This window comes from Aquarana catesbeiana, linkage group LG01 (genome assembly GCF_042186555.1).
Source record: "Aquarana catesbeiana isolate 2022-GZ linkage group LG01, ASM4218655v1, whole genome shotgun sequence".
Classification (NCBI taxonomy): Eukaryota; Metazoa; Chordata; class Amphibia; order Anura; family Ranidae; genus Aquarana; species Aquarana catesbeiana.
In genome coordinates this window covers 107,522,565-107,532,136 of record NC_133324.1, presented here as the reverse complement: position 1 = coordinate 107,532,136, position 9,572 = coordinate 107,522,565, and the positions used below count along the sequence as shown (strand labels likewise).

Here is a 9,572-nt window from a genome sequence, read left to right as displayed (position 1 = left end):
AATTCCTTTGGGGAAACTCGCTTTGATATACAAGTACTACTGTATTTGTATGGCAACAAAATGAATTTCAGTTAACGCTAATCAGACATGAGTAAGGTGTAAGATGAATTCTAATATCTTGCTATATATTGTTTAGCTATGTATGTTGCTTTTTTAGCTTAGTAAATAGGCAGGTTATTAAGAAAACAATAAACAAAAAAAGGATGACTATAAGGTAAAACTTTATTGTCAAGCCAGCATGAGAATTGGTTGCTTTGATTAAATGGACACATTTCTCTCCACCTGTTTTATTTACACCTGGATACATCTAACATTACTATCAGTAATTGTAAATGAAAAAGGCAGTAAAATGTCAACATTCCACAAATTACAAACAAAGCAAGTACAGAGTCATATAAAATAACCAATGATGAAACAACAAAAATAACCATAATTTGTGTTCATAATATAAAGAGTCATCTTGAGTATGTGGTGGGATCAGGATGATAGAAAGAATTATGCATCTGCTGTTTGCTAATATATAATATATAGGAACCCTGAATGCTAGAGATCCCTATTTCAAATTAAGGAAATTTAGAGAATTTTTAAAACAGGTAAGATTGGAAAAGGGGTATTATATTATAGTAAGCAGAGGGGAAAAATGAGCTATGAGGAAGAGGTTCAGAAAAGAGGAACTAGCAGTATTTTTAGATATAAAAGCACAAAAGGGCTAGTTAATAGCATTTGTTTTCTTATTTATTTCCTTTTCAATCCATTTGATATAGTCTTCGGTGAGGAATGTGTAGACACCTGGTATTTTAGGGTTCGCACATGTATCTGGACCTGAAGAAACAATTCCCCGAAACATTTTCTCGCATATTAAAGGTCCTCCAGAATCACCCTGAAATATATAAAACAAAATAATATAAACAAAAACTACTAGACTAGGCAGACACGATGACCAGTGGCTACGCAGAGCCAGATCATCCACAAGGCAACTTAGGCAGGAGCTTAGAGCCTGGTGGATGTGCAGGGGCCCAGCTACAAACTACATGCTCCTGCCAGGGAGATAGCACACTGTTGATCAAAGCTGTGAACTTGCCTGCCACTTAGGGTTGCTACCTGTCCAGGATTCACCTGGACAATTCGGGTTTTGAATCATGTGTCCGGGTTTTAGTCTGCCTGAAACCCGGACACATTATTCAGACTGGGCTGTGGGCTAGACACACACAAATCTGTTGCTGTCCGGGAGCTGCAGCGTCTGTCTGGGGGCAGGTTTTCATACCTCCAACTTTTTGGAGATGGGAATGAGGGACACCTATTAGCAAAAGTATGTAGGCATAGGACACACCCCAGGCCATGCACCTGCCCTGCCCCCTTAAAGGAGAATTACACAGAAAAATGATTGGGTAAATCCACACATGCTTTTTTTAACCACTACTATTCCTTTATATTGGCTTTTCAAATTTACAAATGCAGCAATTTAGAAATTGGATAAAAGGTTTAGCACTGGGAAAGACTTTTTGAAAGATAAAAAGTGCATTTTATATACAACTATGTAGATCAGACCAAAAAGAGGGACAGAGGGACTTTGTTCCAAGTCAGGGACAGTCCCCCGAAATCAGGGACAGTTGGGAGCTATGGGTTCGGCATCACTGGGGGAGGGCCAATGTTGTCAGTAAGAGCTGTTTGTCCACGCCCACTGTTTTGGCTGTCCTTTCAGCCAATTGGGTGACGGGTCTCACAATCTGCTTCTTGATTGGCCGGGAGGTGGATTAGTGTGAGAATAGCAAATATTAATTCGCTATTCTCACACAATTGGGTGGGCTTGGAGCACAGTGCTCTGCTCCCCGAGCCTACCCTTTTTTTTAAGCCTATTAGAGTCTCTGACTCTAATCACGTGCTTAAAAAAAAAAAAAAAGCACCCCCCATTGGAATCCATGGTCCGGCACCCTAATTGTAGTTTTGGGGGCCAGACACATGAATGGGGGGGGTGGCGGCGCTCATGCTCCCCCAATGGACAGGCCGCCACTGGCTAATAGGGAAGGGATTTTCAAACAAATGGTTTGGGAGCTGATCCGGAAAACATACCAACGAGAATTAAAACTTTCTGGTCATGATCCATACACTTGGATACGCTCTGAAGAGGGTCATGTGATCTGGATAGAGGGGATAAAGGTGAGTTTATGATGACTACATACCTCTGATGACCTGGATCATATCATATGCATTTTGGCTGTTGTATTCATTAGCCAGCAACTATATCTGGTGAGTGCTTTTTTCTGACATTGGTGGAGGTCGCGCTGGGTGATTGAAGCACTAGAGGAGTAGATCACCTGAATCATATCACTTGATATTTCTTCATAAAAAATGGACAGTTTCCCCGGTGGGGCTTTAGACAGCAATATCTTGAAATCCAGAATAATAAAAAATGTATAACCAGTAAGTACATTTATTGAACCATGAACAATTGTAATGTTATAATTCAATTGGCATTACAACATAGAGCGCTGGCCTGATTGACGGACGATTGTATCCATCGTCCGCCGACGTGAGCTTCACTCTGCCAGCGGCATCCCTTGATCACCTCCGGATGAGCCGCGGCGAGGTGCGCATGTGCGAGTCACTTCGGCGTGTGCACGGTGCCGCGACATTTCGCAGTTTGCGGCGGAGTTGACGGCAGCTGCCGGGGCTTTTTTTTTTTTTTTTGCCTGCAGGGATGCCGGGGGAGCCACATGTGGGCTGCTCATTAGCGGCCCGGGCGTCATCACTCTGGGGGGGGAGGAGATCAGCACCTGTGCCTACTCAATTAATTGCCTACTTTAGGCATATATCCATGATCGGCTGCCTGTGAGTCTTACTATGACTCCACGCAGACCGTAATGGATGGCACTGCACAAATCCTTTTTGGCTCCAGCTTTTTATCTCTTTTGCTTCATTGCAATTTGGTTCATACAAGTCAAACTTTACCATACTACATCAGCCACATTGTGGCACAAGGTAAATTATAATACTATACATATACTCCTACTCCTATAATATCACAAGACTACACTCATATTCCTATTCCTACAATCAGTTTAGATCTTTCACACATGTTTTTGATTGTTCCAATTTGGTTTCATTCATTCACATACTCTCCTTTTGACTTGTTTTTCACTTTTATTTCACCATGTGTTGGCTGACACTACACACTCATTTTATTCACCTGGACATGGCACTGTAGTCAGCAGTGTGCTGGCCATTCATCTAATTTTACTTCATCACTCAAAGGGTTTTTCATATTCCTAGTACCACATATCACTTCCCACTCACCTGTCTTTACACACCACACCACTCAAACAACCCTATAACTATACAACCATTTCTTTTATGGTTTTGTCACATTCTATATAATTTATTACAATCATGAAACCTTAGGACACCAGATCAATATATATTGATCACTAGGGTTGCAGTTAGCCCATACACTTCATACTCTTGCCAATGTGCTGAGAATCATTTTGACCTATTGGGTATTTGTCGCAGGTGCTGACTTCTCCTTCCCCTGGAGGGCGTCAATGTGGCTCCTTGCAAGCCCCTTGGGCTGGACTCATGCGCTCTGGGGAGACGGGGGCAAATATGGGGGCCCCTGGATCCATTTATGGCTTTCACTGGCCAAAGGATTATTCCCTCTACTTTTCAGCGGTAAATATACTACCATTTTTAACCTTACAATGAGATTTATGATGACATGTTCTTAAATTTTGAAGATATTCAATGTATTTTATAGAACCAACTATCCCCCTGATGATGACCGTACACAGGTCGAAACGCGTCGGGGATTTATACCGTCAACAGCCCGGAAATGTATGAGTGTATATAATTTTGTGTAAAGATGTGTCGACTTTATATTGTGGAATATGTATTGTACTACTTGGCCAGCGCTCTATGTTGTAATGCCAATTGAATTATAACATTACAATTGTTCATGGTTCAATAAATGCACTTACTGGTTATACATTTTTTATTATTCTGAATTTCAAGATATTGCTGTCTAAAGCCCCACCGGGGAAACTGTCCATTTTTTACCATTATTGTTTTGGGGTGTGCAGCGCATACGTCTCTCCCACATGTGTTTTTCTCGATATTTCTTCATAAGAACTTTTCTATGTTTGATTCTTTTGAATAGGTTCAATGTTGGACTCACTATCATAACACTTCAGGTGTTTTGTGTTTGTTGATATTGTGCTGAGCGCTGCAATTTTTCTTTGTTATTGTTATCACAGTGTTTTGTATATCCACAGTAATTGCTAGCAGCTATATACCATTAAGCGCTGACACCATTTTTTTTTTTAAATGCTGTTCAACAAGGAGCAGCATTTTTATATAGGCTTAAAAGGTAATATTCAAAATTCCCCAATTATTTCAAAAAACAAGCTTGGGGGATACTCTAAGGCCCCTTTCACACGGGAGCGATCCATTTGACGTACTCCACTTGCTCAGCGGGGCTTGCTCTGTTGATCCCCGCTGAGCAGCCGGGTGACAGGTCTGTCTCCGCTGTCTCCTCTATGGGGAGATAAGATGAAAACAAACCACCTGTCTGTTTGCATCCGATCCCATCCGATCCACCAGACGGATAGCAAATAGGACAACCATCCATCTGGATTTGGGCGGATCGGATATCAGTAGATGTCAGCGGACTTCCGCCGATCCATAGGGGCGAATGGATGGTCCGATCAGGTCCGCCTGTCCGTTTTTCAGGTTCGGACAGCCTGTGTGAAAGGGGCCTAAAGATGCCTGTGAAATGGCACACCTGTATAATATATTAAAGCAAAAGTGACATTTACAAAATAACAAAAGCCATTTAAATTGCTGATTAATATATAAAGTTCCCAGACACTTAATTCGTGTTGTAAACCACCCACAGGGTCTGGTGTGGATTGTAAGGGGGACCCCGCCTAAAAAACTAACACCATAGGGACCCCCCAAATCCATACCAGACCTTTATCCAAGCATCCAGCCTTGCTGGCCAGGAAGGGGGGGGGCATCAAGCAATGTGCTCTCTTCCTAAACCATTTCAAGGGAGTTCCCAGGCAAAGCACCCTGTCCCCGCACTGATGAGGACAAGAATTCTCCCCACATCCCTGGCCCCATTCACTTCTATCCAGGAGATTACCCAGCCAGAAACTGAATGTAAACAAAGGGTTTGGTGATGTTAGCTGGCATCACTGACCAAATATGGCCACATGTCTCTATATATGGTTAATGACATCAGCCAACATCCCCAGCCCCACTGTTTACATTCAGCTGAATGGGGATGGGATGTAAAATAGTTGCTAGGAATAGGGCAACCACCAGCATTTTAGAATCTACAGTGCTGAGCAGGAAGCCGTCATTCGTTGATGGAGAAAGTACTAGTGCTACTAATGAATGACTTCCTGCACAGCTGAGGTTTGATGTGGGGTCAACAAACAGGCTATTTAATTAAAAGATCTCAAACAGCTAGAGTTGAGGATGAAGCCTACATTGCCCGGAACTTGTACTTCATCCGAACTTGGAAAACTTATCTTAAATAACAATACCTATTCCATACTTACACCGCATGCATCTTTCTTTCCACTCGCATCAAGGGTGCACATCATGTTTGGGGTGATTTGGTCAGGTTGCCACATTGCAGCACATTTCTCTCTGCTTAATGCTGGAAGCTCGACTTCCATCAGCTTGTCTGACAGTTGCTCGTTATGTTTTTGGGTTTTACCCCACCCTGCTGTGTTACACAAAGTCCCATCTTTGACATCATTAAATTCATTTGGTAATGGCAGAATCTTCACAGCTTTGGTAAGTTTTGCTTTGTAAGACAGCTGAAAGAGATTTGGAAAGCCACATTTATTTTTTTTCAGATAATTAAATTCTGATGTCTCATCTAAGTGGAAAATGATCATGAGAAGCAAACATAAATCATATTTAGAGCTGAACAATATTGGAAGAGTTCCCTTTGTCAAAATATTGGCAAAAATGGGGTCATTTTGCCAAAATGTCTCCAATTTGGCGAAATACAGCAGAGTAAATAGAGAAGGCAAATTTGTAGGAGTGCGGTGGATTTTAACTAGATCCAATGAGTTGGGGAATGTCCTTTAAATTATCTTGAACCTGTTCTTGTGTTAAACAACCCTAACCCTTGTGAAAGAAATATTCAATTCTGTATTAAACTGTACTCCATTTTGTATGCTTTACTTATGTTTTGCACACTGCACTCATATTCTGCACCCGGCACTAATAATGTATTGCACATGATCCTACTATTCTATCAGGTATTTGCATTCCTTAGACCCTAATAAGAAACTCGCCTGACTATGTACTGCTTCAGTTACACCCCTTGTTAGCTTAAAGTGGTTGTATACCCAAATTTGACATTTTTACCTACAGATAAGCATATAATAAGGCTTACCTGTAGGTAAAATTAATATCTCCTAAACCTGTATGGTTTAGGAGATATTCCCTTTACATGCAGCCACTGACGTGAGCGGCGCATGCACTCTGAATGCCCGGCTGAAGGTCCAGCAGACGCTGCTGGACCTTTCCAGGAAGAAAACTCCCACACGCATGTGCAGGAGTGATGTCATCGCGGCTCGGCCACTCGCAGCGTCAGAGCCACGAACCCAGAAGACGCGCCGAGGGCAAGCTGTCAGCTCCCTCGGCATGGACTGGGCTCCGAAACGGGGGCTTTGTTCTGAGGTAAGCATTTCATAATGAGCTAGTATGCGCTAGTTATACTAGCTCATTATGCCTTTGCCTTGCAGGGGTTTTTTTTTTCTCTTTTTTTTTTTTAATGTGCGGGTATACAACTGCTTTAAGTATGTGTTTAAGAACAATTGTCATATTATTCTGATACCTACGTAAGCATGGTTATAAAAAAGCACGGAATAAACAGAACAGGTATTTGGAATGATGGTGGGTGTATTTTTTTGCATCTGTTCCTACTGCAATAGTTATTGTTGATTTGAAGCCACTAATCAATATTGGGATAGGAGCTGACTTTCTAAAAATTTCCAAATACACCTTAAATCCAGCAGTAACCCTAACCGCACAGTAAAACAAAGGCTTTCTTTATAGGGCAGTGCCGTGGCTTAGTACTTCTGCCTTGAAGCACAGGGATCATCAGTTTGCATACCAACCACTACACTACCTGCATTCGGTTTGCATGTTCTTCCTATACTTGTGAGGGTTTCTTCCCACACTCTAAAAAAATGCTTGTAGGTTCTTTGGCTCTTGTTTATATTGGTCCTAGGGGCACTGGATTGTAAGCTCCTGAGGTCAGGGACTGATGTGAATGTACAATATATATGTAAAGCACTGCATAAACTGTTGGCACTATATAAATGTATGTAATAAATAAATAAACAATGCCATGTTGATAACATAATGGAATCTCCTTTCAACTATCCTGAACATACTGTTGCGCATTATATATAGGAGAAAAAGAGTAAGGGACTTTTAAGGTACCAGAAATAGTCAAGGTGCATACAGTATAATAAAAATATTTAGTTTTATAAAATAGCACATAATCATGCCTGATACAACAATAATCACACATAGTAAAAGATTACATAACCATGCTCATAATCCCCATGTTGTCTGTCTATTTTTCTAAATAATGAGAACACTTTATTCTAATACAGTATTAGAATCCATATATAGCTTAATGGCAACATTATTGGGGAGAGATAATCAATTGACTACGCGTTTCATTGATTTCCAACTTCTTCAGGTGTTAATGGTGTGTAACCAATAAACACAATAAAACCCATCCATATGCCATCATGTGGAGATCAGAATTAACAAGGCAGGAATAAGAGGAGGCACTCACAGGGAACTCAGGAGAACACTACCCCAAAGGTCTATGTATCAAGAAAGTGTAATGAGCTCCAAATAGTTATCCCGGAAATCGACTTTATACAAAAAATTGCAATTATGCTATAAATGGACCTGTAGAAGACAGTGTTGTCATTATTTAGAATAATAGGCAGACATGGGGATTTTGAGCACGGAAGATTAGTATTTAACAATGTGTGAGTCTTGCTATATTGAGCTCAATTATTTAGTCTTTTATGACTGTCTAAATAAACAGTACACAGAACATGGACAATTATTTTAGTAAATATCAACTGCTAAATTCCTTTTCTCATCAGCAGTATATAGCAGTTTTGTGACTTCTAACAGCGTCTGGTTAAAGCTTGCAGGAGGAGTTTTCATTCTCCTACAACTGTTCTATGAGGCTGCAGGACCCCTGACCCTCTGTCTGGGCAATGCTGATCACATGCCGATCCCATACACCCTCCAAAGAAAGAAAGAAAAACTCTCTAGCAATACATACCAAACTGAGCATGTGCAGAGTGCCCCCAAGGTTCTGTATTATCAGGAGATGGATTGAGGATTGTGGAAGAAGGGGAGGATCAGAGAAGACAGGCTTTTTACACTATGTGCGGGATTAGCCTCTTAGGTTCCATAGTGAGTAAAACAAGCATGCTTTACTGCATATACCGATTGGTTTTACGGTTGCGGGTTTAGTAACACTTTAAAAATCCCTTACTCTTTTTCTCCTATATACAGTACATTTTTATAATGAGGATGTTGGTACCATTAGACACAATGAATAATCCAAGGCCTATATACACCCTTTTTGGTCATTGTTCTTGGACATAATAATAAACTTAAACTTAGCATCTCGGTGAGTGCACAATTGGCTCTCTAATTCTTATGCATATACTTGATATAACACATGAGGTCATTGGACCCTTTTTATTGGTTGTTATTACAGTTGTGGTTTTTCTTCGACTATTTGAAGACATTTTCGATAAGTTTGTTCTGTGTGCTTGACATTTTAATTGTGTGCACAGATGTGCCCTTTCCCCTCTCTGACAGTCTTCTCCTGTTTAAAATCTACAGTAGATACAGAAGATTGCATTATTCAATATCTAACTTATGGACAAATGAAATATTGAATACTTAAAGTGGATGTAAACCCAATGTCATCCTTTATAAACTACTGCCATAGGGGTTATCTATAAGGATATACATGCCTCCTGCATGTATCTTTACCTGTCAAATGTCTCCCCTCTGTCTGTTATGAGAGCCGAAAAACTGCATATTCTGTGGGCGGGGTCTGTTGTCTGGAGCTCGGTGGGTGGAGTCGTGTTGTCAGTAGACTCCCCGCCCACCTCTACACTCCCCTTGTCAATATGCATTTTCCCCTGTGTATTTCCAATGCCGCGTACTCTACAGTATGATATAAAAAAAAAATAAACATTTTGGGTTTACATCCACTTTAAGCCCACCCCACAGTGTAAACCTTGTACAACCTACAATACCCCTAACCCCTTCAGATAATGACTTCTGCTTCAATGATTACTGTAAAAGTTTGTAACAGTGATCACTGATAGAAACATTGTAACTACATTGTAACATCAGCTGTTACATGTAAGGTCCCTTTCACATGGGGTGGACGCTGGCAGTGGATCTGCCCGCTCAGCAGGGGATCTGTCTGCTGATCTCCGCCGATCAGGCGGATGACAGGCCCATAGAGAACAGCCATCTGTCAGATGGAAATGGAC

The 9,572-nt window shown here is 41.1% G+C and overlaps 1 protein-coding gene across 2 annotated transcripts in view; it reads right to left on the bottom strand.

The window, feature by feature from the left end:
• Positions 1-204: 204 nt before the first annotated feature.
• The window catches only part of LOC141133339 (mast cell protease 1A-like), a 43,503-nt gene continuing 34,135 nt past the window's right edge, over positions 205-9,572 (bottom strand). For both annotated transcript variants that reach the window (XM_073622660.1, XM_073622668.1), the window contains exons 4-5: positions 5,559-5,822; positions 205-880 (exon numbers count right to left, since the gene is read on the bottom strand). In XM_073622660.1, coding sequence (XP_073478761.1) covers positions 710-880; positions 5,559-5,822 — 435 coding nt within the window. In that variant the 3' untranslated portion in view covers positions 205-709. The remainder of the gene's footprint in view (positions 881-5,558; positions 5,823-9,572) is intronic.